At 48.3% G+C, this 26,431-nt stretch overlaps 5 protein-coding genes across 7 annotated transcripts in view; 2 read left to right on the forward strand and 3 right to left on the reverse strand.

Annotated features, from left to right (window-relative positions):
- The window catches only part of LOC108157449 (patj homolog), a 35,788-nt gene extending 27,571 nt beyond the window's left edge, over positions 1 to 8,217 (reverse strand). For 2 of the 3 annotated variants that reach the window (XR_001775197.2, XM_017289506.2), the window contains exons 1-2: positions 7,718 to 8,216; positions 235 to 3,384 (exon numbers count right to left, since the gene is read on the reverse strand). Coding sequence is in view for 2 of the 3 variants with exons in the window: in XM_017289506.2 (XP_017144995.1) it covers positions 281 to 2,911 (2,631 nt within the window). In the remaining variant the exon portion in view is untranslated. Of the gene's footprint in view, positions 1 to 234; positions 3,385 to 7,717 lie in introns of all 3 variants that reach the window. The other variant, XM_017289507.2, reaches the window with a different exon arrangement.
- Positions 8,218 to 8,809: 592 nt separating this feature from the next.
- LOC108157144 (protein hemingway) lies at positions 8,810 to 11,791 on the forward strand. Its single transcript, XM_017289048.2, has 4 exons — positions 8,810 to 9,623; positions 9,711 to 11,188; positions 11,255 to 11,420; positions 11,486 to 11,791. Exons 1-4 carry the CDS (start codon positions 9,360 to 9,362, stop codon positions 11,621 to 11,623), a joined length of 2,046 nt encoding a protein of 681 aa, XP_017144537.1. The 5' UTR covers positions 8,810 to 9,359; the 3' UTR covers positions 11,624 to 11,791.
- A 35-nt stretch (positions 11,792 to 11,826) lies between these two features.
- LOC108157145 (Werner Syndrome-like exonuclease) lies at positions 11,827 to 13,472 on the reverse strand. Its single transcript, XM_017289049.2, has 7 exons — positions 13,337 to 13,472; positions 13,207 to 13,275; positions 13,030 to 13,137; positions 12,768 to 12,973; positions 12,473 to 12,700; positions 12,160 to 12,403; positions 11,827 to 12,100 (listed from the first exon to the last, which is right to left on the reverse strand). Exons 1-7 carry the CDS (start codon positions 13,394 to 13,396, stop codon positions 11,945 to 11,947), a joined length of 1,071 nt encoding a protein of 356 aa, XP_017144538.1. The 5' UTR covers positions 13,397 to 13,472; the 3' UTR covers positions 11,827 to 11,944.
- A 630-nt stretch (positions 13,473 to 14,102) lies between these two features.
- Positions 14,103 to 15,359, forward strand: LOC108157032 (nucleoporin Nup43). The gene is made up of 2 exons (XM_017288845.2): positions 14,103 to 14,449; positions 14,507 to 15,359. The coding sequence occupies exons 1-2, from the start codon at positions 14,176 to 14,178 to the stop codon at positions 15,301 to 15,303; spliced, it is 1,071 nt and encodes a 356-aa protein (XP_017144334.2). The 5' UTR covers positions 14,103 to 14,175; the 3' UTR covers positions 15,304 to 15,359.
- Positions 14,822 to 21,458, reverse strand: LOC108157031 (protein glass). The gene is made up of 6 exons (XM_017288844.2): positions 21,157 to 21,458; positions 19,433 to 19,569; positions 18,978 to 19,108; positions 17,428 to 18,914; positions 15,569 to 17,333; positions 14,822 to 15,509 (listed from the first exon to the last, which is right to left on the reverse strand). The coding sequence occupies exons 2-5, from the start codon at positions 19,476 to 19,478 to the stop codon at positions 17,219 to 17,221; spliced, it is 1,779 nt and encodes a 592-aa protein (XP_017144333.1). The 5' UTR covers positions 19,479 to 19,569; positions 21,157 to 21,458; the 3' UTR covers positions 14,822 to 15,509; positions 15,569 to 17,218.
- Positions 21,459 to 26,431: the final 4,973 nt, after the last annotated feature.

Here is a 26,431-nt window from a genome sequence, read left to right on the forward strand (position 1 = left end):
GGACTTTGGCAAGAAAAAGGACTGTGGGAAAACGATTGAAAGTATCATCACATATGATACATACACGAAATCGTTTGAGAGGGACTTGGAGTAATAGAACAGACACAAAATGTGGCTTTAAGTATCTAAGATTCAGGCAGGAGTTCATAGGGACAGATGGGCATTTCTATGTATCATAATATTATAATATAGTAGCATAAATCTATTGTTTAAGTAAATCAAAACTGTACTCACACATTGAGAATGGCTCTGGCTCCGAGTGGCCATCGAGGGGCTGTCACTATGTGCTGGCCGAGTCGCCTAGGGGCGAGGCTATGTTGCTGTTGCTGTCCGACGTGGAGAGTGGCCGACAGATGCCGATGCGCGTGAGGCCCGGCGGCATGGCCTTTAGAATGGAGACTGCCTCGTCCAGTTCGAGGCCTTGGAGCAGATGATCGCCGACGCTTATGAGGCGATCGCCCGGATATATCTCGTTGGTTGCCTCCGCAGCACCACCGCGTATCAGGCCGCGTATCACAATCACACTGCCCTCCGAGTCGAGCGGGTCCTGGTAGTCGAGAATGGAGAAGCCGAAGCCCTGCTCCGTCTTCTCGATGTCGATGGCCGTCACATCGCAGCTCCACAGTGCCAGACCGGACACGTTCTCCAGCGATTTGGAGCGCTGGTGACTGCCGTTGCCCGCTCCTCCGGCGGCATCCGTCAGCGTCGCCGTGCTGGACGTGTACAAGGAGCTCTCCGACTGCGCCTTGCTGAGCAGGTTCTGCAGGCTCTGGTGGCCGCCTGGCAGGAGGCTGCGCGTCTCAAAGGCCTCCGCATTCTGCGAGGTGTTGATGACGGAGGGCACCCGCGTGCCACGGGCACAGACGAGCTTGACGCGCGCGGGCAGCTCCTTTAGGATCTTGACCACGTCGATGTGGCGCAGTCCCTGGAGCTTGTGCTCGTTGACCTGGAGCAGCTCGTCGCCGGGCCGCAGGATGCCCTGGCGGCCGACGGGACCGTCCTCGAGTATGGAGCGTATGTAGTGATGCGGACGCTTCTCAATACCGCACTCGACGTCGACGGTGCCCTCGAGGCTGATCCCTAGACCTGAAAGTTTATTTATTTCGGCAACTAAAATTTCACTGTCGGGAAACTCACTTTTCCAGGCCACCCGCAGCGAGGCGGCGCTCGGGCTGGCAGCCTTCTCGACCCGGTCAGCTTTCCCGGCTGCTGCCCCACCCTTGACCCCTATCGCCCCTACCGCCCCATCCAGCTCATTGGTGGGCGTCCGACTCGGGGCGGGATCTGCATCGGTCTCTAAGTCGCGCTCCGGCTCGGGCTCTGGACACTGCTCGTCGGTGTCGTTGCCACTGTCATCCGCCGCCATCCGCCCGTGGCCTCTGCTCCGCACAAGCTGGCCATTGGTCAGAGCCGAAGGGGGAGGGGGACTAGGGACTAGATTGGGAGATTTTGCCGGCCGGGGCCCACTGTGGTCGCTGCGGTCCAGCACGTGCGACATGTTCGACTCGACGGTGTCCCGCGAGGGCAGATCGGCCAACTCCAGCGGCTCATCGTCCGCTGCTCCGGCCTCGCCTTCCGCCTCGCCCTCGGTGGCAATGGAGTCTGCGTCGTGGGACTTGGGTGGCAGCCAGCTGAGCGTGGCTATCGATGGTGATCCTGGCATCGACAGCTGCGACTGTCCGTCGCCGTCGCCATCGTTGTCCACAGTGCAGGGGGCGGGACGACCCTTGATCTCGGTGAGGGCCACCTGCAGGTGCTCGAACTTGCGGCCGCGCAGGAAGCGCTCCAGCGTCAGATGCACCTCGATGTCCGTGTTCCGCAGCAGCTCCACGGCCTGATGGTTCGTCACGCCGGACAGGGAGCGGCCATCCACGGCGACGATGCGATCGTTGATCTGGATCTGGCCGCTCGTCTCCGCGGCGCTGCCCTCGATGATGCTCTTCACGAAGATCCCGGACAGGTCCTCCTCCTCGCACACATAGCCGGCCACTGTAATGCCCAGCCCGTAGACGTTCTTGTGCAGCTCCACAACGTACGTCTCCGTCTCCGGGGAGTCCATGTACGAGGGCGAGGCAGAGGCGGAGTCGTCACCATCGCCGTCCCCCTCTTCGTCCTCCTCGTCGGCCAACAGTTTGCCGGCTATCACAGTCTCAATATGCTGATCGTCCTCCTCCTCCTGCCCGTCCCGGTCCCTCGTCCTCCAGCGCGGCTCCAGGGCTAGCTGCAGGGCGGGACGCGGCGGAGGCGAGAGTATGGAGAAGGGCACAATGTCCAGGTCTCGCGGGCACTGCCGCCCGTTGGCCTCCATCGAGCTGCTGCTGTGGCTCCCGATCATGTGCGGGGGAATGGGTGGCAGGGGGAAATCGGCCAGTTCCGTCAGCTCGCCCAGCTGTAGGTGTCCGAGGCTTAGCGGCTCGGCCGTGGCCAGCTCGGCGCCATCGGCGGGCCCGCCCCGCACCAGACCCACCAAATTGGCGACGTCCACGGAGCCCGCAGCTGCAGCCGCAGCCGCAGCGGTGGAGAAGCTCGAATTCTGGAAGAGATGACGCGACAGTTCTTCCGGGTCGGAGAGGAGCTTAGTTGGTATAATCGGCGCATGACTGGCCAGCGTTTGGTAATCGATGGCAGTCGGCTCTACCGGCCGCGCCACTATCAGACGCACCTGAGCTCCGGTCTGACGAAGAACTGTGGCCACCTGCTCCGAGCTGAAGCCGCGCAGGTTGACCTCTCCGATCTGAAGGAGGTGGTCGCCTAGCTGGAGGCGTCCGTCCCGCTCGGCGACGCCACCCGGCGTCAAGGCCTTGATCACCACGCCCGTGCTGCGGCCGCCCACCAGGATGAATCCGAGGCCGTTGCCATCGTTGATCAGATCGATAATCTCCACCTGTGACCATTCGGTGCTCAGGACCATCTTAGGATTGGTTTTGGTGTTGGTTTTGTTATTGGTCTCTGGATGGTAGTCGTTGCTGGTTTAGTTAATGTTGCAATTGCTCTAATTACTGATGTGGCAGTTTCTGTTGTTGTTGCTTCTGTTGTTTTAGCTTCTAACATGACGCGGAGTCCCACACTGGTTTTTGGCCTTTATTCGGGTGGTGCTGGTGGCAATACTTTGTTGGTTTTGTCGTAGGTTGGTGTTATATTGTTGTAATTGTTGTAATTGTTGTTGTTGCATCAAATGTGACAATGGTGAATTTGTTGCTACTTTTATTGGTATCGCATAGAGAGTCATTCGAGTGACAATTACGGCCTGGCACGGGAACTGGCACGGACTCCGCTCCTGGCACAGCCAGCGCCGACCGCATTATCAACGGCATTGACAACGACTTTCACTGCGACTGCGACTGCGACTGCGACGACGACAACGACCGCAATAGCACAGCGTACCTGTAATTATGTTAAGCACGCCCACACGCACCCGAACACGCACGCACACGCAGGCAAACAAAAAGTTAGTGGAGCACGAGGCGTATACGCAACGCCAGGGAGTCAGGGAGTGCTCTCGTTGGAGGAGTCGGGAAAGCGCGATGCGATGCGATGCGATGCGTAGCAAAGCGATTTGGCGAGACACGGGTGTGAAGCGAGAATTTAAATTGCTGCCCCGCCAGGCATAACATTCTTTATTACTTTCGGTATGCCCTCATTCGAGGTATTCGAAAACGATCAAAAAGCTTGTAGAAATGCCAGGAAATACCCGTGCTTAGGGGAGAGAGGTTAAGTAATGCTTTGGGGGTTCTCTTGATTATAGTTTTCCCTTAGTAAGTTGCTGGGGAGCTAGAAAAGAGGATAGAGATGTACATAGAAGAGATAAGAGTGGATAGCGAGAGTCGTTTTGGTTGGGTAGAGGCGACTGTCGGGCTCACTTGAAACAGGACACACTTAGCCCTGGTACCGTGTTTCCGCAGTAGAAATTATACAAATTATATATTATATTTCAATAGTCATTGGCTCCAACAAATAAAGGTAGTTACGGAAGCTTGAATTCCGCTTGGAACATAATAGAGTGTTGAAGGTTCCGCACATTTACAGGAAAAGTTTCATGATAGAAGAGTTCTTTTATGCTGTTTAACATATGTATGTTTCTACTGCCAGTACTCATAGGGTTCAGGGGTATATAAGATTGTGTGATTGTATGTTACTAAAGGGAGCGTATAGACTTATAAAGTGTATAAATTCTTGATAGCCGAATTAATTGCCTGTAGCCCAATCGATACAGCGCCTAGATCTCAGAGACTACTCGTACGAGAACGAGCAACAGCCATAGGATAAGGCTTCGAAAATCCACGACAATGCGACTAGTGGTCTTGGGCTAAATCGTCCGTATTCATTCACTTCGAAAGAGTGCACCATCACAAAAACTCTCGTGTATGTTGCAGTTTTTTTGCATTGATGTTTTGATATAATAAATCAACTATAGATTAGATTACAAATGAAATACAAAATACTATCATAAATTATAAAATCATTCTGTTTCAGATCCACCTTTTAAACAAACATTATCCTTTTATTATGAATTTCAATTAATTACAAATAGCTTTGCCTTCCCATTTTGTAAGTTCCAACCACTTCAACTGTGGCCACAGCTTGATAAATCGCTCTATGTTTTTGTGGAACCTTCTATAAATGTTCCAGCAAGCCTGCTAGGGTATGCAGAAAGCGGCACTCGGTAGGTGACAAACTTTTCACATGTGTTTGCGCTGATGTTTCTCTTTTTTCTCTTCTTTTCGCTTTTAATGGCGCCTTTTTTGCACGATTTTGTAATTTAGATGCACACACACGCACTGGGGGAACGGATACTGTGTGTGTGTGTGTGTACGTACCTGTGCCGCTCACGTGCCACGCATGTTTGGCACCAAACACCCGGACTCTTCCTCTGTGCTCTACCCCCAAGGCCCAAGGTGGGGCAGGAGCCCCATCAGCCCCCTGGCAGTTCTAATTGGAAAATACCATGCAAAGAGCCTCGCACTAGGTTGTGGTTCCGTGGGAAGCGAATACTTAGTGTTGCATACTTTGCGGCGCCGTTTCAGGCAGTCGGAAAAACAATCTGCAATCGAGCGATAAGTTTCGAGCAGCCCCTCCCCTGCTACTACCACCAATCCCTGACAAGCCATATGGCCAATAATCAGGGGGGTGGATTGAAATCGTTCTGCGGTTTTCAATTTGCTTTCTATCGGCTTCTGGCTGCTCCATGAAGCTCCTGGGGCTGCAGCCCGGCTGTTGGTGATGGCCAATGTCAGAGACGTTACCACAGTTACAGCTCTTTGAGGAAGGTTATGAAAAGTATTTGTCTCCTAACAGAAAGGAATAGTGGAGAGCTAGAGAGCCTTCAAGGCGAACAAAATTAAAGCAGTTTGCTTCTTACAAAAACAGCCATAATTGAACGTTCTCCGAGTCTCGATGGATCCTACAAGTTCCTGTTAAAGTCTATAGTATGCTTGTTGTTTGGTATATCCTCTTGCCAAAGTCCTACATTTATTGATTAGAGCAATTAATTTCGAAACAAAGAATAAAACCTTTTGCTTAATGGTCGATTTAAGGTCTCCCAAGAGAATTTTTGTTGTGTAGAAAGTTAAGTCCTACAAAAACGAACTTTTGTTCACGTTCCAGCTAATTTACTTGTTATTTATATAGATCGTATAACTTCAAATGCAACTCAGCAACCAGTGACGACTTTCTAAGCACACTCCACTAAGGACGAATACACTTCAAGACCAAAGGAACACCACTGCTCCATGTGTTGCTCATCTCTGACCGCTAATGGCCTCCCTCACAGCAGTGGGCTAAGACCTCGAGCAGGGCCATCAGCCTCAGCCGAATCATGGCCAGTTGGTTGCCGTTTTAATTGTTGTTTTCGGCTGCTTCTTGCTGGGCTTTCCGAGTGGGCACAGTGAGGGGCCATGAGGCTGGAGCCATCCATTGTTGGCCATGTCTGCCCATGACTGCAGCTGTCAATTAAGCACTGATTGACTTTGCATTCACTGGACACGGATTGGCACACGATGCGTATGGTTAACGTTGTGCCTGTGCCGGTGCCTGTTCCTCTGCCTGTGCCTCAACTCGAGCCTGTGTCCATGTCCGGGCGGCTGTAGTGTAGTCCCACACCGCAACTTTTCACTCTTTGCCTTGGCTTTGGTCATTTGTTTGTGAACATGCCCGCTTGCAGTCTGTGCCCCACTCTAATCCCCCCTTTGCGTGTGTGCCTCATTTAACTTGGTTGCGGTCCGGCGGGTGCGCAGGAAAACGGGCTGTGGACGGACGGGGATTTGTGGAGTAGGAGTAGCTGGTGTCCCAGGCCCATTACCCAGAAAGTAGGCCAAGCGCGTTTGAAGTTTGCACTGCGTTTGTGTGAGTGTGTGTGTTGGCTGTGTGTTGGCTATTTTTATCCGCCTCAAGTTCCCTGCCTGTTAATGCTACTGCGACTGCTGGCTACGACTGCTGGCTGTGCCAGTTCTCGGTCTTGTTTTCGCTTTCCGCCAACTGCCTACTGCCGTTGGCCGCTGTTGCTTCTAACGCACTTCAAGCTGCCGCGACGCTGACCTACTGAGCGCTATTAGCCGGCTCACGGCTCGAGTTGGCCTGCGCTGCCCCTGCTAGCCAAATGGCGATGGCGTCTGCGACTGCGATGGCTATGGCGCTGACGTTAGCTTCCTTGGCACAGTCAAGCGTCGAAAATCGATAAACAAAAAACGCGGCGAAGAAGAAGCAAAGGTTATGCGAAACATGCCGCACCCCTGCATACCCTGGACAGTACTTCTAAGTCCGGAGATACCCTAAGTACACCATTACCCTCCAATTCCGTACCTCATATGGTAGTATTTTTGTTGTTGGTGAAAAGAAACCTGCACTATTTCCGACACGATTAGGAAACCCATTATATATATTGCAGAAAGCCATCTTTTTGAGTACGAAAAAACATACATTTCCCTCTGAAATTCGCCTTGAAAGCATTTGTTTCGAAGTATGACCGAAACAGACTACTGTCCTTCAAATCAAGAAGTACATTTAAGTTCAGATGAGATGTCCTACGAAATCTCTCTAGTCACGCGAAGAGGCAAAACACAAAACATCAACAGAATATTGTAGATTTCTTTTCTCGCAGGGCAAACTTATGCTCAGATGTCCAATGCCCCCTCAAATATATTTTTGTTGGCTATAACTCTTCTTTCTAGGGTTTCTAGGTACTCCTTTCAGGGACGGAGTGCACGCCCACGCCCAAGCCAAGGCAAGTCAAGTCAAGACTTGTCAGCCATCGCTCTTGTCGACGGAGCCTGGTCTAGCCGCATTGTGGCCTGGTGGCTGGTGTCGTGTGGCTGCGCCTTTTGACCTGCCTACCCGCCCTGGCCCCACGCAGGCTCTTAGCCAAATTGCTGCAGCCAAAAAGAGAGGCGAGCAGCAACAACTAGGGGAAAGAAACTTGTAAACAGGCGGCACGCAATTCGCAATTACTTAGGCGACTCCTGACGCCCTCCCCCCGCGCGGCAGGGACATTAGCGCAAGCTGGGGACACAGAAATTCCTCCAAACTATTTCTATTGATTTAACAAGAGCGGAAGCGAATCGATCTCTGGGACATGGCCGCAGCCGGCACTGGCCATGCGTTCCCTGACTCCTCCAGGGATGCGTATGCGTGTGTGTGGCGGGGATGTTTAATTGGCTGCCGCTTTAAGGCCGACTTCCACTCTCACTTCTGGCCCGGTTAAGGCTGGCAAATGGCAAATTACCCGGACTAGCTGGCCAATTTATGGGCCAGCAAACGGTTTCCGCAACGTTTTGTGGCACTTCATTCACGCACTTCATAAACACATAGCCAGGCGATGGATAACGAGGGATCGGAGGGAGCGGGAACAACGGTCACGGGAGAACGGGAGTACGGCGGAACGGCGGAACGACGGAACGACACTCGTATGTTTGCTCTTTGTTCTGGCTCTATTCTCGGTTGTGCTTTGTGCTCTGTGCTACTCATTAATCAGTTTACGCGCGCATTTTCCGGCTCTGCAACACGCCCGCACGCCACGAAGCTTCTTCGCCAAATGAAGTGCCCGCTGGCCAGATAGCCCAGCGCTCCGGTAGCGCTCCCAGCTCTCTGCTGTCCTCTCTCCATTGCCCCGACTTGCGGCACGTGGCGGCCCGGTGGGCTTGGCGGTCGGGGGCTGGTCGGAGGCAGCGGCTCCTCCGCTCTCCGCCCATGCGCAGTCGCCTGCCACATGTCTCCGGGATGCACTGCGAGAGATGTGGCCCGACTATCGCTCGCAATATTTACAAAATGAAGCTGCCATGCGGCGGCATTTGACTACGCTTTGCCTTTCATTCAACTGTCAGTCGGTGGGAGAGAGCACCGAAAAGAGAGCCTGAAAGCTGGCGAGAGAGCAAAAGCACTTCCGCACAGAGCCGTTGGGCGAAAGCTTTCAAAGGGGGGACAATTAAAGCGAAAAACTCTAAATTGTTGAAAAGTATTCCAACATAATGGAACTATGTTAGTCAGCTCAAACCCTTATCATTATCTGTCAAAATACACATTACATAGTGTTTAATGTGGCTTTTTCCGCCCCAGAGTCAGCTGAAAAGAGTTCGATTGCCAAACCACTATTGACGAGTCACTGTCCAAGTGATCACCATCACTTCGGGTGCTTCCAAGGTACGGAAATCGGTTGTTGTTATCAAACTTGGAGCCAACAAGTGCCAGAGTACACGGGCATTGCCGACAGCAGTGCGGCTGCTGAGGCAACCAACAAACCGCCTGCGCCTGCTCGGTTGTCAGAGGCAACCGATGGCGAAAATAAATAAATGGTCAGGCGGCAGGTGTCGGGTGGCAGGCGACGGCAGGTGTCCTGCCTCCATTGACCGACCAGTCGACGGTTGGCAGGGCCACCGCAAGGCCACCAAGAATCAAAGCCGAAAGAGTGTGAAATGTGATAAGCTTCCTGGAAAACAAAGTCTCAGAGTGAAAAGGGGAAAATTGCGGTGGACAGTGCGGAGAGGAAAAGAACAACCCTGGCCATCACCGGGCCCAAATCGGGGGCAGGCCACACATGTCAATCAAAGCTGTCAAGGGAGTGACGAGAAGGATCCAGGAAAATGGAAATCGAATTCAGTTAGCAACAAACCACCACACAGATGGCCCTGCAAAGTAAATACTGTTTAAATTTGTAGGTCTCCCCATATTACTTCGCAGTTTCGGCAGTTTTCGATATATAATACAGAAATATAATACACGTATTCCGAAAGTGCTCTTCGGTTTGCAAAATAAAAAAATATACACAAGAAACCGAGAGCCTATCTATCTATCTATCTATCTATCTAAAAAAACTTTAACTAAAAATATCAGCCGTCATCGGAAACTTTCTCTATTCGATTGGCCGAAAAATGGCTGACGTCGATGAGGATTTGTACGTGAACGAGTCCTTCGAGGACGACTCGGATGTCGAACAGGAACAGGAAGACGAAGCGGAAAGAGACAAGGGCAAGAATGATGACGATGACGAAGACATCGACGATGACGATGACAAAGACGATGACGAGGACGATGACGGAGACGACGATGACGACGACGTCGACGAGGATAGTAGTACGCTAGAAGATAGCGAGGATAGCGATGCCGACCCCAAATTGGAGTTCCTGCTCGGCAATGTAAGTCGAGAGGCTGTGCCTCAGGAGGAGCTAACCATTAAAGAGTATAGCCTCGATAGCAAAACCAATGCCCTGTCACACCCACAGCCACATGCCCGGCGACAGCTGCTTCGCTCCCTCGTTGGTGCGCGCACTCAAATCCGCAGGATTTCAGCCTATTCTAGCTCTTCGTCCGATGACGAGAGTCAGGTGGTCATTACCAAGACGGTGGCCGAGGTGAATTCGTTGGCCCTCGGCAGGGACGCGTCGTTGGAAGATGGCCCGGAATCGGCGCGTACCCTCAAACCAGGCAGTGCCAGGTCCAAAGAAGACGTGGGCATTAGTGATTCGGACGAGGAAGTGGACGATGAAGAAGAGGAAGATAAAATGAAGTATGGGGACCATATCGAAATCTTGGATGAAGACGAAGCGGACGGGGAAGAAGAAGAAGAAGAAGAAGAAGAAGAAGAAGAAGAAGCGGAATATTCGGAAAGCGATGGCGCAGTTGACTCTGACGAGGAAGCTCATGAGTCGCCCGATAATGATATATATGGAACCGATGAGGACGAGGAGACACATCAGGATGCGGATCCGGATCCGGAAGAGCCTGAGTCCAAGACCAAGACTGATCCGCCGACAATCGTTGCCCCAGCGGCCCAGAACGTCATCACTGTGGAAGATGACAGCGACAACAGCAGCGAGTGCAGCTCCAAGTGTGCTCGCAAAGCCTCCCCCCGAGGTTATGAGACGGACATGAGCCTGATCGACAAGAAACATCCGTCACAGCTGCCGGTGGAGGCGAAGCTCGAGGCAATCACCGAGCTCGAGATCGAGATCGACACCGAGACCGAAACTAAGATTGAGACTGATACTAAGACAAAGCCGGTAATCGAGCCACCAACTTTGATCAACGGTCTCACTAAGGAGCAACTTGCAGCGGCCATGCCGTCCATGTCCCAGCTGGAACAATTTATCAGCGAGATGAACATGAACGTGCCAGACAATAGCTTTATGATGGCGCCGGATATGGCGGCCGTCAAGCTTCTGGAACGCCAGATGTCGCAGATGTCTGCGATTATAATGAAGTCAATCCGCATGAACGGTGGTCTGACCAACAATCGAACACTTGATGGACCGTCTATGCTAGCGGACATGCTGCGGGAACGAAGTCCGAAAGTGGAAGACGCTGGAGCGGAGTCGACTCCGGCTACGGAATCGAGCCTGACGAGCGCTCGCAGCTATGATACCGGCGATACTGGTGTTACTTCTGAAAAGATGTGGACAAAAAGAATGGATCCTCAGGGCTATGAGGAGAATATGAGCTCAGTGGGCTCGCGTTCCCATTGCCGTTGTCCTTCATCCACAGACTGCATGGAGACGGACCCCGAGCCAGAGACGGTGATGGATGCAGGTGTCTATATGGACGAGTGCGGCCAGGGGGACGGCCTGATGCGTCATCCGCACCAGCGGCGCTCACCCGAGTTTCAGCACAGCCTATGTAGCATCACCCCGAGCAGCTTCACCAGCGACGACTGTGCCCGTGTCTTCAATGTCCCGCGGTCACGATCGTCCACCGAAAAGATAAAGTGAGTAGAGTAGAGTTGACCGGTTTGTTTGATTAATGAACTACTAATCCTCTGCCTGTTTGATAGCTACAAGAATCTGGGCCGCAAGAGCTTCAGCTTCACCAATGCACAGATGCGAGAGATCGAGCGGCAGAACCAGATCTTGCTGCGAAAGATGATGACGGTCAAGCCCACGGCCACGATCAAGGCCAGCACCAGCGCCTTGAAGTGCAACATCAACGCGACTTCCAAGGTGAGTAATCCACCAATGACTGATATGTACCATCATGGCCGCCTATTTCTGTTCTATTCTATCAGCTCCAGCCACCTGCAGCAGCGCGTCTGTCCAGTGCGGCAATCAATCGGAAGAAGTACCAGCGCCAGATCGATCTGGAGAACGATTTGATCAAGCGCAAGCTAAATGCTATACACACGCGTCGTCCGATATTCAAATGAAGCCCCGTTGCGGCAGCCCAAACTGTGTTCATAGTTTCATGTTTAGTAATGTTTTATAAGAGTTTACGAATTAAAATTTATTGCAAGTTGAAAAATTTATAAAACGATGTAAACTTAATCTAGATGGGTGTAGATGGCTAAATTTGTTAGCTGTTCCTATATTAAAAATTGATTGCAGTTTGAGAAAATGATTAAAAAACCTCTAGGGGAATAAATAAATTTGATACAAATTGCCTAAATAGCATGGACAGTCAATGACATTCGATAATAAAATATGAGTCCTACGTTGCAAAGAGATATAGGTAGATTAAGTTGATCCCATCACAATGTTATTTCATTGATTTTCGAGAGAAACGTTTCCCCCAGACCCTTGACTGCTTTGAAGGCCGCCTCTCCATTCTGCTCCTTGAACTGCAATTCGTTTATCAGTTTTTGCTTTTCGCGCTGCTCCAGATCGCGATAGATGACTTGTCCAATCTGAAACAGAAGCTAATTTTGAACCCATTTGTTTATAGAATGCTAATGGCTCTACCCACATAGACATCAATGGCGGCGTACATCAGTTGGTTCTCGTCGAGGGGAATGACATGCCACTTGCTCATTCGCACTTTCTTGCTCTTGTCCATGGCCTTCTTAGCTATGAAGTTGGCCAGTCGCTCCAGACTCCAGCGGCCGCCAGTCTCGCAGATCTCGTTGCACCACACACCCAGATCGACGCACTTTTCGATAAGTGCATCGGCGGACACCTCGGGAAAGTCGCGCTGCAACTTCCGAAAGTCCCTGCAAATTTGGGAAATCATTGGATTAGTCAAGGTCAGTTGCAGCTTTGCTTAAAAATGTTACACTCACGCTTTTATGTTGACCCCGTGCAGGCGCACTTTGGGATGATTGATCAGGGCCACCAGGGCCGCCGGCAGTTTCTTCAGGTTAGTCAACTGGTAGACGTAGCAGCACTTCTCGTCCACGCAAATTTGGATGACTGAGGATTTGCCAGGTCCGGTCTGGAAGGAGAAGGGCCACTCCATGTCAAATGCCATGGGGACCACATCCACATCGGTCTGTTTTTCCACCCATTGCCTAATGAACAAACGAATAAGGCAGTTAAATATAAGCTATCTTTGATTCCATGTTTTGTGTTGCTTACATCACATCGTCAGCGGATGCGGCAATGTCCTGGTTCTCTGTGAAGTACTTGATCGCTCCGCGGTAGTTGATAAACGGCAGCTTTTCGGGCTTCACCTTCTCCGGCGAGGGTGTTCCCTCCTCGGCCATCGATCGTGTGCTCCGAGTCAAGCGGCCACTGCGACGCTTGGGCGGATTCTCGCTCCCTGCGGTATTCTTTTCCTTATTCTGCGATTCAGAGGGCTAGATAATGAGGGCCCCAAGTCATTAATTGCTACGCTTACCACTTCGAGTGTATCTAGATTCTTTCGCTTGGCCGCTGGCTTTGCCAATCTTCCCTTTCTGCCCTGCTTTGGCGTATCGTTCTCCTGAGCGTGTTCCTTCTCTTTAGCCTGAGATGAAGAAATAATAATTAAGATAACTGAAAGAAAACTGAAATGAGCAAAGATGTTGGTGCTTGCCTGAATAGGAGTGTTTTTATTCGACTGTTTAGCAGCTGCCTTGGGAGTCTCCTTTTTGACCATCGGTTTCTGCAACATAAAAAGTTTAACCTGCTCTTCTGTTTCACTTCGACAATGATTAAGTTCATACTTGCTCTGGGGTTTCATTGTTTTTAGGCTTAATGGGCATTTTGATTAAGAATTTATCCATTATCAGGCCACTTGTTTGCGTCGTTGCTTTGTTTATTTTTTTCCCGCCAATAATACATGCGTCGGTCAAATGAACTAGCTGAACTAAATAGTTCCTTCGATTTTCATCCCCTATTCAGCTCACACACCTTGCAACTTTGTCATATACCGCCGGTATACTGAAAAAATATTGAAAAATACTAAAAATGAAACGCGTTATTCGAATCACTTAAAATGAATATGGTTATTTTTATTGACTTATTTTGTTTAAACCTTGTTTTAAAAAAAAAGCAATTGAAGCAAGGACCAAAAACTAGCCAATCTTGTAGAACATTTATTCATCAATGGCCTAAAGTTATGTGGGCAGAACTAAGGGTTTTAGTTAGCCAGAATTATTCAACGGAATATAAAAATTGAACAAACGACAGTCATCTTTCGTTTTTTTGTGTGACCTATTTCGCTAAAACCTTTTTATGTTTGACCTATTTCGCTAAAACCTCTTTATACGCAAAATGCAATAAAAACAAGTAGTTAAAATAAGCCAGTTAAGTAGAAAATTTATTCATTAATCGGATAAAATGATGTGGGTATGGTTGAAAGTTCTATCTAGCTAGTAATATTCCACGGAAGATCAAAAACGAGGAATATGTAAAATAGAACTTGAATTCGTCAGTATATTTACGGTATATTTCTTAAATGAGACGGTATGTTTCGGTATATTTCTGAGAGTCGGTCACACTGTATACGATAGCAAGCACTTTTGTTTATATTTTATATACCGGGTTAAAGCAGCTAAATATAATGTCTTTCCCAACGGTCTCGTCCCACTTCGTATCGGAGAAGATATCCGCCGTCCGGTGGCTGCCGGAGCAACTGCAGCAGAGCGATCGCTTCGTAACCGGCAGCTGGGACATAGAACAGAATTTTGTGCGCTTGTACCGCTTGCAATCGAACCAGTATGCGGACACCAACGTGGAATTCGTTCCGCGCTGCAACGACAAGGTGGCCATGGAAGGAGACGTCACAGCAATGGAGTTCGCCGACAAGAACACATTAGCCGTGAGCTGCGCCGATGGTGAGTTCTGCCCATTTCATTTAAAAACGAAATTAACTAGGACCCTCCAATTACCAGGCCACCTGAGTTTGCTGAATATGCAGCGTGCCGTGGAGGAGGATCAGCTTCAGCGAACAGCACGCAGCGAACGACTGCACTACTTCAAGCGCACCAACAAATCCTCACCGTGCACCGACCTTTCCGTGTATGGCGGGGACATTGCCACCGTTGGCGAAGACGGCTGCGTCAACATAATGAATGCCAGCAACATAAAGCAAGTGAAACGCACCATAGAGGCAGATAGCATGTCCCTGCTCTCGGTGTGCTATATCAGCCAGCAACAGTTGGTCACTGCCAATCGCATGGGCGTGATCCGCATCCTCGATGCCCGCGCTTCCACCGCGGCGCAGGAAAAAATTTCCATCATGGTGGGCAGCAAGGACGAAAAAAGTTCCAACTTTGTTTCCGCCCTGGGTACGCATCCCGTGCAGCACCACATTCTTCTTTGCGGCACTGAAGAGGGCACTATAACGGTGTGGGATCTGCGCAACTTGCAGTTACCTTCCTCTTACCTGAGTGCACATGAAAGTGCCATTACCGACATCGCCTTCCATCGTAGCGATCCCTCGAAGGTGTTCACAGCCGCCGAGGAAGGCGAGGTCTGGATGTGGTCGGATAACAAGGGGATAGGCGACCGAAACCTTCTAGATGGCAACAGCGCCTGGCTGAGTGGGGATCGTTTGCGTTCGCTGGTCAATGTGGATGGCGTGTTGACCGGAATTCGCAAAGCCATCAATTCCTTTGATACGAATGGGCCGCGCCTCATATGCGGCGGGGACACAGAAGCTGTTTATTTAGTAGATAATATTTGTTGAAGCAATATCTGTTCACTGCCATTCAAATACAATTTTTCTGTTACGCCTCCTCACTATACTATGTATTTTTAGAGACAATATCACATTTCTTTGATTTTGAGTGTGCCATTAGCGATTGGGAATTCGGGTAAAGCAGCTTGCAGCGGCAGCAACTATCCTTCCAGTTGTGGTGTCCCATTATACGTTGGTGTTTCACCATACTGAGTCTAACAAAAGAAAAAGAAAGTAAGCTTACTATTTCTTTGCGGACCGAAAGACTATTTACTCGGTTTCGAAGCCGCGAGAGCATTGCTTCCACCCACAACGGAACGACTTGAGATTATTCTCTTTCTGGTGACAATTCTGATGTGTATTGCGATCGTAGCGGCTTGCGAACACCTCCTGGCAGAAAAGGCACTTGTATAAATGATCCTCTTGGTTCTCTCTTAGTCGATTGCGGTGATGTTTTTGGCTAGTCGACGCCGAACCTCTTGCCTTATTCAAGTCCTGCTCCAAAGGTAAAGGGTCGGGCGACTCCGGCGTGGCGTAAACATACTCCAGCACCATGCTCAAGCCCAAGGACATGGATACAGCCATACAGCTGGGAAAAGACGAAAATTCCATACTTCAGTTCTCCTAAAACCCCGTTTCATGTAGTCACCTTTTGCACTCAGGCTCACTGTCTGTCATTGTCGAACATTAATTGATTAATAATTCCTGTTAACGAAAGCTGTCAAAAATAAAGTAGGGTTACTCTGTGTTGTAATAACTTTATAAATACTTTTCGATATTTATTATTCATACTTTGCTTCGGTATACGCAAACGTTGACTTAGATCAATCAAAGCACCTGTCCTAAATGTAAACTTAAACGCTAAAACTATTTATATGATTAACTTGTAAGTGTGTCTGTGTGTGTTTAAATTTTCTCATTTTGGGTGCTGCTGTGTTGTGAGGGTGTATTCATCTGACTTAATGTCTACTTCGTTGGCTAATTTTTTTGAATAGATTTATGCGTGTTTTTCAACTACCTTACATGCGTACGAATGTACTCTATATGTATATATGAATGCTATGCGAATATAATAAATACAATATGTATATAAGTCTATATGTATGCATGTATGTACAGTGAAGCACTTAGGGCTAGACCGGATACGGATCCGTCGCGATATTTGCTTAATTATCCTCGATCCAACAGAAACATCAATTTGAGCATTTTAAACTGCATTCTGGAGCGGCACTTGGAGGCTCTCTCTCTCTCTCTGAATATTTAATGTTTACCGTTAACAACTTTTTAAGTACCTACTTGATTTATCCCTTGCAGTATAATGATATTCTATTAAACAATCCGAAATAATATGGATCATTTGTGTGGCTCATTTGAAATTTTAAATTTACGTTAGAATAATCCATTGCACATCAAATGCTGCTTTAAGAATACCTTTAATATTTAGTTCAGTTTGTGTTTGAATGACTTTGCTGAAACCAATGAGAAGTGTTTTCTGCAAGGATAAATCATCTCCACCATTCGAATTTGGCTGTTGGGCCATTGTTCCATTGTTCCATTTTCATGAACTTTGTTCTGAGCGTGTGTACCTGGTAGATGCTACCTATATCTGTATATGTATGTATATTTATCCCTATATGTATGTCCCTATATCTCTTATGGGGCTCTAGTAGAAACGCTCGAACTTGGGCGGCTTGTTGAGTGCGCAGAAATAATACCCTGAATAGTTTTGTGTGGCGCCGGGTGGAGTGTAGTCGCTGATGCTGTAGTTCCCGTAGTCGTAGTTGCTCATGTGGGAGTGGCCGTGTGCGTGGGCCTGGTGGTGGTGCTGATGTGCTGCGTGCTGGTGGTGCACATGATGTAGATGATTCGGGTGCTGGTGCGGGGGGTGATAGTGCTGAAAACCGCCTGCACTGCGTGGCTTTTGTCATGTGAGGAGGCTGCTGCCACCACCGTTGCTGCCACTGCCGCTGCTGCTGCCATTGTTGTTGTTGTTGCCATGGACGCGCATGTGCCGATTGAGGTTGCCCGACTGCGAGAACCTGTGTGGGAGAGTGAGGAGTGGTCCGGTGGTACGGAAAAATCAGTTCCAGTCTAGCCTTTCGGCAGGGGAATCCCCGGGCTTACGGCACTTACCTGAGCAGGCACAGCTTGCACTGGTAGGGCTTCTCGCCGCTGTGGATGCGCAGATGCTTGGTCAAGGTGGAGCTGTCCGAGAAGGACTTCTTGCAGGAGGAGCAACGGTACGGCCGCTCCCCGGAGTGCGTGCGCATGTGCGTGGTGACGCTGGAGCTCTGCGAGAAGCGTCTATCACAAATGGGACAGCGGAACGGCTTCTGGCCGGTGTGTGTGCGTACGTGGGCCGTCAGGTTGGCGGCCTGGGAGAAGCTCTTGTTGCAGTCCGGACAGCGATACGGCCGCTCGCCAGAGTGGGTGCGTAGGTGCGTCTTCAGTGTGCTGGGCCGGGCGTACGTCTTCCCGCAGAGCCGGCACAGGTTCGGCTTCAAATCGCCGGCGGCGCTGCCGTCCCCATCCTCGGTGCTGTCCTCCCCATCGTCGTCGAATGCAGATAGTCCCAGCCCCAAGGCCGACGCCCCCACCTGGTACCCGCTCCCAGGGCTCTTGTGGGGCGGCGTGTAGCTCTGGCCTCCACCCACGCCCGCGGCATAGTAGCCCAGGGCGGCGGATGTGCTGGGGGCAGGCGGCGACGGCGACTCCTTGTCACCGACGGCCAGCGGCGGCAAAGACCCCAGTCCTGTGGGTGTCGGGACAGGCGCACGGAAGTCCGCCGTGAAAGAGTAGGTGGCCGAGGCAGGGTAGTGGGTGGGACTCAGCAGCGGCGGGTACAGCACATTCACCGCCGAGGAACTGCTGGGTGGCGTCCAGTTCATCTGGGAGCACTGCATGGGCACTCCTGTGCCGTCGGCGGCCCCGTAGCCGTGGTGCATGGTCATGTTCATGCTCACGTTCACACTCATGCTGGGGTACATGGCCGCTGCGGCTGTCGGGGCACTGGGTCCCGCCTCATAGTAGCACGAGCCGCTTCCGGGACCGCCTCCGTTGCTGCTGCTGCCTTGGAGGAGCGTGTTCCCGCCGTGCGATGCCTGGTTCTGCGCTTGCTGCGAGTGTAGGTGCTGGTGATGCTGGTGCTGGGACTGGTGGTTGCCATGTCCGTGCTGCTGGCCACCGTTGGGCGAGATGAGCATCTGGTGGGGATGGACGGTGTAGGACAGCGAGGCCTGGTGCGGATTGCCGGCGAAGTTGTAGGAGGCGCCGCACGGCGAGAAGGGGAACAGGCTGGGCAGCGGGTCAATGTCCAGGGGCGGCAGGCCGGGGAAGGTGGAAGCCATCTCGTCGGTGCTCCAGTAGCTGTTGCTGCCGTTGCCGGCGTTGTTGCCGCTACCTGCACCGGTGCCCGTTAGGTTGCTGCCGCTGCTAGCCGGCGGAGTGGTGTTGATCTGGATGTGGCCACCGCCGCCGCTGATACCGATGCCGATTCCAACGCCGATGGTGGGATCGAAGCAGCCGCCGCAGTCGAAGTCGCTGCTGGTGAGCGAGGAGATGGGCAGGGCGGTGTTGCCTTGGCAGGACAGGCAGCCGACGCAGGATGCAGCGCACTCTTGCTGTGGATGGACGGATACGCGACCGGTTAGGACTTGACAGGACGAGCGGAAAAACGGAAATACCTGCGGGCTGTCCAGCGCCAGGCCGAATAAGGGATTGTTGGGCACATAGCCCGTCTCTGGTTCCACGGGACCTCCGTTTGAGACATCGCACGATATGTACATAGCTCCACCCTCTTGATCTTCCAGGGAATCTGCGCAGGTGACAGGACATGCAAAGGGGATAAGAAATCGAGTGGTTAGCCCGCTGGAAAGCTGTCAGAGATGCCCGCCATCCAAACCTATTCCCCAGACACGTTTTGCGCGCGTTCCACCGCTGCCGCAACCACTGTGCGCTCAACGAAACTCCGCCCCTTGAGCCGCGCACGACTCGCACGCGCACACAAACGCAGACACAGAAACGAATACAGATGAATGCCAGCCCGCCATTTGCTTTGCTCTCCATGCGGGGTCTCTGTATCTGAATCTGTGTATCTGTGTGTGTGTGGGAGCGTGCCATAGCTCACAAACACACTCACCCAGAATTATGTTCAAGAGTCTGGAACCTTTATATAACAATCCCATGACATGACTCCAGTTCTGGAACGTTTGAAATCAGCGTTTGGCGTTTTGTTTCTGCTTTTCCTACGTTTCATGTTGTGGCCTTAGTTTCCAACTGAAAAATCAATTACAAATTAATCAACTGAAAATGATCAATCCTTTATCCGTCATTTGTACTTATTGGAAAAAGGAATGGCTTCTGTATTCTTAAAAAATAGGTACATATATACATAAATTAATAAAAGGCCCTTCTACCATTCTGGATTGTGCTCGGAAATCCTGAATGAAATTTTAAGACAACATTTTTCACATTTCACGTATAACTAGAAATACTGATATTATTATATACGATTGTACGAATTAAGGTTCGTAGGTTTATTCGTACATATTTATATATAACCATTAAGATGCAAGATTGTTTTGAATGATTTGTACTTATATTGAAGGATGGAAAGGATAAAACGGTTAACGAAGCTAGAGCTTAAGGTAAAGTGATAAACCCGATTGATTTCATCCGCGTTATGAAAAAAGGTACTTATGAAAACTATAAGACAAAAAAATAAAAGAATATAATAGACTCTACAGACCAATCAAACAAGCATCCTATTCTGGTTCCGGCCTACAAACGCCCTAGAACCTTGGCTTTGAAAATGTCTGCATGATAGCTGTGATACCACGAAATTTGTTCTTGAATATATAGTAGGTATTCTTTCGAATTACATTGAACAATTTTATTCAAAACTACAATATAGGAGGATCCCCTAAAAGTTAATTTAAGTTTCAGTACCCCGCACAACCGCACCAAGAGGCGTCGAGCAAAAATTTAAATGGAATTTGTTCCTGATGCAATATCTGTGTAATTGTTTAGACTTTAATAATACATCATAATGCATAATAAATACGTAAAATAGCATTTAAAAAAATTAAATATCCCTTCATTCTGAAATTATTTTTAAATGGGTCCAAAGTATTTTTTTTACTAAATTTAAATCGAAATTGCCACAGGAACGGTACAAATTTAAAAATGTTTCTGATTAAGTTCAAGTTTTGTTTCCCATTTTTCTTTGGTTTAGTCAACAATCAATTCGTTTTTTACTTAGCCCTACGAAAACAACACCAAAATGTCAATTTAAATGGCTTAAATAAAAATACAAAACAAACTTTTCGTCTCAATCTGGAAGTTTGGATGTATTGGTATTGGTAAGTTTCGAAACATAAATAAACATTTGAAAACAAATTCTTATAAATTTAAAGACTCAAAGACTGCCATTTTAAGTCGTGGCAGTCTTGGAGACTCCCATTCATACATATAATAATTTGTATTTTCTCCATCTAATTCTTTACAAAGGCTAAACAAAATATATTACTTTCTTAGTTTTTCTTTAATGTTTCTTTTATAATTATTAATTATCCCTGATCTAGCCGAACAAACTGAACTATAGCAATTCGAGCATATAGCTTATTTTTATTGAAATGATATTCTTTTTGCAAGTAGCTTTTGTTTTTTCTCGAAAGAACAGAATCTCCCTACAGAGATCCAAAAGATCCTAAACCAGTAATTTTAGTTGTAATCCATAGGTCGATCAGGTTTGTTCTCGTGTCCAATGATTTTTCACCGATAGAGGATGTGTCTTTTTGTTGGATAAAACACTTTATTGGTTCTGCTTTAATTTAAAATTTCAATACATTTCCAATGTCGCACCTTCTGAATAGATTGGTCGATCTCATGATCTGTGGCACACAGAATTTACACTTTATTACAAAATTCACAGATTTACACGAATTTTTTGTAGAACTATATTAGATGGTTAGATTTCGATTATTTTGATGTCGAATTGGGTTTCGGAATATCACACGATCGTTTGGGGGTTCCTTGGGGTTGTGGATGTGGAACTGTGTGGAACTGTTGTGCAAACTTTGAGTTCTGAGTTGGGTTCAGCGCCGAGTGCGGGGCAAGAAGCGACGACTTTTGGCGACGAGCATAAGACGGCAACTAATTGTCAGTCCCGGCTCGAGGCGTCTCAGCCCAATATCGTATCGACTGGCAGCAAAGCGACAACCACAGAGGAAGAAGCAGCAGCAGCAGCAGAGGCTAGCGAACAAAAAAAAATACTCACTTAATTACAAACAAGCGACAAAAGGGCGCAAAAGACAGGGCCGCAACAACAGTCTCACACTCTCGCTCGCACTCGCACTGGCACTCGCACAGGAGGAGGCAGATACGAGAGCGGTGCGGGTATAATGACACAAGTAGCCAAGTACCGAGCGCTACACATGAGTGGCACACACATCCCCTGCCTGCCACATACCCATCCCTGGCCGGCAACCACCACAAAGACGGCCAACCAATGCGCTCCAGCAACGGCAGTGCCGGCTTTTGCGGCTACTACCCTGTACCTCTACCCTCTTCCGATACTGACTCGACCCGACCCGTCACCGATCCCGCCCAGCCCCCGCTCAAGCCAGTACCAGTGGCAGTCCCAGAGCCCGTCCCAGGCCCATTCATACGTAGCAGCAACAGCAACAGCAACAGCGGCAGCAGTTTTCAGTAGTTTTTATTTGTCACCCAATATCTGTACGGCTCGACACCAGACACCAACCAGAGCTGGGATGTGGATGTGGAAAGGAAGGGCTAGACGGGGTCTGGCTCTGTACTGGCGACCATTGATCGATCGTCTTCGTCGGCATTCTGCTTCCTTCGTTCCATTCTTTTGTGGTTAAATGCGTTTCTGCCGCCTGACGACAGTCCATCAGGCCAAGTCAGCCACGCTGCCTCCCCCTGGCTGCCTCCCCATCTCTGCTTATGCTAATGCTTCTGTATCTTTGTATCTTTGGCTGCTGATTTCCATTTGTAGCTCAGCCAATGACGATTGTGCATAGGTCTGTCTGTCTATCGATCGTTGCTCTTGTCGCACGGCGAGCAATTGCGATAGTTTGACTGTCATCTGATATTCCGATTTGTGGTTGCAGCAGCCAGCAGCCGGCAGCCGAAGAGGAAGAAAACAGCAGACAAGAAATAACAAGGAATAACGATTATGAAATTCGCTTGTATTAAGCTTTAAGCCGAGATATTCCCCATTTGAAGACAGATCCCTGTTTAAGCCAAAAAGTTCACACGCCCAAACCGAATTCACTCATTGACGGAATCAGTTGAGTGTAAAGGCTTTCAGTGATCTGATACACACATACGAGTACATGTATTGTAAAGACTCCCCCATATCATTTTACATCTGCGATGAGAATTTCAGGTCAAACTGAACATCAACGCCGCGTCGTGTGTGTTAAAATCAAAGTCTGACCAGATCCGAACCAGTTTTCGGTTCAGTCTCAGTCTCGGTTTCAGTTTCAGTTACAGTTTCATGTCAACAACTTGGTAAGGACCTGCCCGAATCCGCTCCGAGCCTGGTTCTACTGCTGCCGACTGTCAGAATGCATTAGGATCAGATCACGGATCACGGATCAAGGCTCGCCTGAGCTCTGGCGCTGGTAGCCACGTCTGGCCGGGGTATCAATAGCAATTAGAACGCATCTCAGGTGCGTTCAGGTGTCAGCTGATCAAACGGCTAAAGCATCACCCTCCACTCTCCCCCTCTCTCTCTCTCAGTTAACCACAAAAGCCAAAGAATCTGTGAGTTTGTGGCAAATTAAGCAGAAGGGTAAACATATTTGACCACCCTCTCGGGGACCTGTTATCACACCAGCTCATCAACATCATCGTCCACCTTATCAACCACCTCATCATCCACCTTCCCTCTATCTGTGGATGAGCACGTGAACTTGTTTGCTGGGAGGCTCAACCTCGGTTGCTTCTGTTTACTTTACGTATTTAACTTTGCAAACAATAAGAGGACATGATCCTGCTCTGCTGCTGCTGGTCCTCCTCCCAAACCAAAGCACCACCTCCTCCTCCACCACCCACCCAGCTGGGACTCTAGTGTTGCCACCAGCAACACGAATTTTCACTCATTTTCCTTTTGCCTTATATATTTCTGTTCTGTTCTGCTCTGTTCAGTTCTGTTCTGTACTTTTCTGTTCGGTTCTGTGTTCTGTTGTGTATTGGCGAGGCTTCAAAAATCAATGAAATACTTTTCGGGTGGCACTGGTGTGGCTTCCCTGGGTTTTGGCTGCGCTTTGCTTTTTATGCTGGCTGGCACTCAAGTCATTCAACATGTTAATGCCATTCGGTCATATTAGATGCCGGCTAAAATGAGCCAAACAGGCGCCCCCAACAGAGACATGGAGAAGGAGGAGGAGCAGGAGAAGCAGTTGCAGAATGAAGGCAATTTCTGGCGCTTATTTCTACAATATTGTAGGTCTAGACTCTAGAGTAGCACTCCTTTTCCTAATTTATTAAGACGTTTCTTGAGTCTTTTAATTAAGTAACAATCAGTTCCTCTTCTTCCTCGAGTGGGTTTTGTGGTCAATAAACTATATGTTAAAGGACTACTATAAATTTATGATCTCAAAAAAAGCTATGAATATGAAAATAAAAAAAAAAAAAAAAAAAAAAAAAAAAAAATAAAAAAAAAAAAAAAAAAAAAAAAAAAAAAAAAAAAAAAAAAAATAAAAAAAACTAAATTTGAGTCTCAAAACTATGCCGATGCACCTAGAAATTATTAAAGGAATATCCATCACACGTATCCATCACTTGCTTTAGACGTTTAAATCAAATGCATTTTTTCAATATTCTGCTGCTTTCTCGATTCTTCTTTTGGTTCCATTATTGAATAGTTATAGAGCTCTCCGAGGAACGCCATCTTTTGTACAGACATACATAGTATATGGTATTTGGGAAGCCCTCGTCAAAATATCTACAACTGGAGTGCAATATATGGTTTCTATGATTACAATTTTGAAGTTATTCGACGCATTCAGTGGGAACAACTGCTCCGACTATACTACACCCCCGCCTCCAGGGAGTATCGATGACCGCTTGACAGGCACAGCAGTTGCCAGAACAAGGACCGAGCCTGATGAGCAGGACGAACAGAAGTCAGCACTGGTGCCCTGACAGCTGTACGAGCCGGGTTTGGATCGGATCGGGACTGTCGCATAACCCACTTCTTATTAAAAACCTAAGCCTGCTTATTAAATGCGCGCGACTTATTCAAAACCAGAAGGAGAGGGAGCGGGAGTGGGAGGACTGTAAAGGACTCTCTCCCCCACTCGAACTCGAAAAGGAGAAAACTACTTGAATTACAGTTGAACTTGGCCACAACAATGTCCGTCCTGCAGATACACTTGAGTGGAGCGCGCCAAATTGAATTTCTGTAAGTCGATACTTTCTGGGGGGATATTCGTTGCCAGAAGGAGCAGCAGCAGCAGCAGAGGAAGGAGGAGCAGACCAGAAGGGTTTGTTCGTGTTTTAGTTTCCCTTATCAATAGACGAGGACTGCTCCGTGTGACAGATACAAGCCAATGCAGCAATATAATGGGATTCTCTGTTTATTTTTTATTAGAGAATCACTTCCGCAAACAACTGAGGAGGAGATCCAATAGAGACAACAGGGATTCCCACAGTAGCGGGTAGAGGGCGTGGACAGACAATTATCTGCGGTGCTGACGTCCGTCAGTCACGTTCCGCTTTCAGCGATGCGTTTTTGGCAAACCGCAAATGATTATCCTGTAATCCTTTGGATAAATATTAAGTTTCAATTAGGCCTGTTAACATATTATTAGCCACCGATCATGATTATCATTATCATTATATTATCCTTGGCGCCGACACCGCCACCGACATCGCCACTCACCGGCAGCACAGGACACGTGCCGAACGAGGCGAGGCGGTGATAACAATCTACCGCAACCCTCTTCTGGCCCTTGAGCGAGGGAAAGCCGCAGCCGCAGCAGAAGATGCGACTGCAATTTTGTCAGATTATGTCTGCCAGTGAATTCCCCAGTGTACGGGTATATCCCTTGCCTGCCTCTTGCCTCCCCCGACCACCCCTGAATCGCTGCTCCTGCGCTGCCTCGCCTCTTCAACAGGTGAGGAGCGCATTGTGTGAGAATTTTTCGGTCAGCAGTCCAGCTCTTCATCGCTTTCTCCTGCTCTACCATCCCCATCGGATCGGATATATCGGATTACATTACCCGATTGGCGCTGTGATTTGTCGTTTTTAATAATTCTCATGAACTGAAATTGAAACGATCCAACAGTCCTGTCCAGCAGTCCTGCCAGGCAATCACAAACCTCTCTAGTGGTGTTTCACTAGATTTTAATGTAACTAACTAAAAGATTGTTGAGACAGGTACTCGAAGAGTTTAGAGATACATATATATTGATTTTGTGGCGAACTTGGCTGTGTTTAAAAAATAGAAAGAATCGTTTCGGATATATTCTTGATATATGCCTAGATCTCAGAGACTATAAGAGCTAGAGAAACAAAATTATGTATTAATTGTGTGCAACTTTTTGTTCTATAGATATTTTTTATATGTGAACTTCCATTCTGGCGCTCAATAAAAATTGTGTAGCTCTATATTCACCAAAAACATGACAACAATAGAACGAAGTTGGAAGAAGGAGATTGGGTAGGACTATCTGTATAAAATTGTTTGTGATAATATATTAAATATTGAGCGTTAATTATTCAAATTATTAAATGAAAAAACCTTTTCTGTGTTTTTTTTTTTTGTAATATTTGTTACTGGTTTTACTTACTTACCAAATTGCGTGGTAATAAAAGTTTAAAAATCTACCATTAGCCAAGAGCGGGCCAATTTTATGGGTTGCTTAGATAGATATGTACTTCAGTATCTTTGAGAAACTTTGAGGAACAACATTTCTCAAAAATGATCTTTCTTATAGAAGATAATAGGGAAAATAGGACTATAAAAATAGTGCGTTTTTGCTTATTTTAATATGTTTTCAGATCAAAGCTATGAAATTATATATCATTTGGGTAAATTAGTTAAGAAATAATATCAAGACAAAACTAAATGGAAATCTGTTTTACTTGACTTTTAATGTTTTTGGG

The sequence above is a fragment of the Drosophila miranda genome, chromosome 2 (assembly GCF_003369915.1).
Source record: "Drosophila miranda strain MSH22 chromosome 2, D.miranda_PacBio2.1, whole genome shotgun sequence".
NCBI lineage: Eukaryota > Metazoa > Arthropoda > Insecta > Diptera > Drosophilidae > Drosophila > Drosophila miranda.

Bases quoted from the DNA above. Each gene is read 5' to 3' on its own strand.
- LOC108157144 (XM_017289048.2), top strand. From the start codon at position 9,360: ATGGCTGACGTCGATGAGGATTTGTACGTGAACGAGTCCTTCGAGGAC. The intron at 11,189-11,254 runs GTGAGTAGAGTA...CCTGTTTGATAG, and splicing joins TCGTCCACCGAAAAGATAAA to CTACAAGAATCTGGGCCGCA. The intron at 11,421-11,485 runs GTGAGTAATCCA...CTATTCTATCAG, and splicing joins ACATCAACGCGACTTCCAAG to CTCCAGCCACCTGCAGCAGC.
- LOC108157145 (XM_017289049.2), bottom strand. From the start codon at position 13,396: ATGGATAAATTCTTAATCAAAATGCCCATTAAGCCTAAAAACAATGAA. The intron at 12,974-13,029 runs GTAAGCGTAGCA...TCTGAATCGCAG, and splicing joins ATCTAGATACACTCGAAGTG to AATAAGGAAAAGAATACCGC. The intron at 12,701-12,767 runs GTAAGCAACACA...TTTGTTCATTAG, and splicing joins GCATCCGCTGACGATGTGAT to GCAATGGGTGGAAAAACAGA.
- LOC108157032 (XM_017288845.2), top strand. From the start codon at position 14,176: ATGTCTTTCCCAACGGTCTCGTCCCACTTCGTATCGGAGAAGATATCC. The intron at 14,450-14,506 runs GTGAGTTCTGCC...TCCAATTACCAG, and splicing joins AGCCGTGAGCTGCGCCGATG to GCCACCTGAGTTTGCTGAAT.
- LOC108157031 (XM_017288844.2), bottom strand. From the start codon at position 19,478: ATGGGATTGTTATATAAAGGTTCCAGACTCTTGAACATAATTCTGG. The intron at 18,915-18,977 runs GTATTTCCGTTT...GTCCATCCACAG, and splicing joins TGGCGCTGGACAGCCCGCAG to CAAGAGTGCGCTGCATCCTG. The intron at 17,334-17,427 runs GTAAGTGCCGTA...TCTCCCACACAG, and splicing joins TGCAAGCTGTGCCTGCTCAG to GTTCTCGCAGTCGGGCAACC.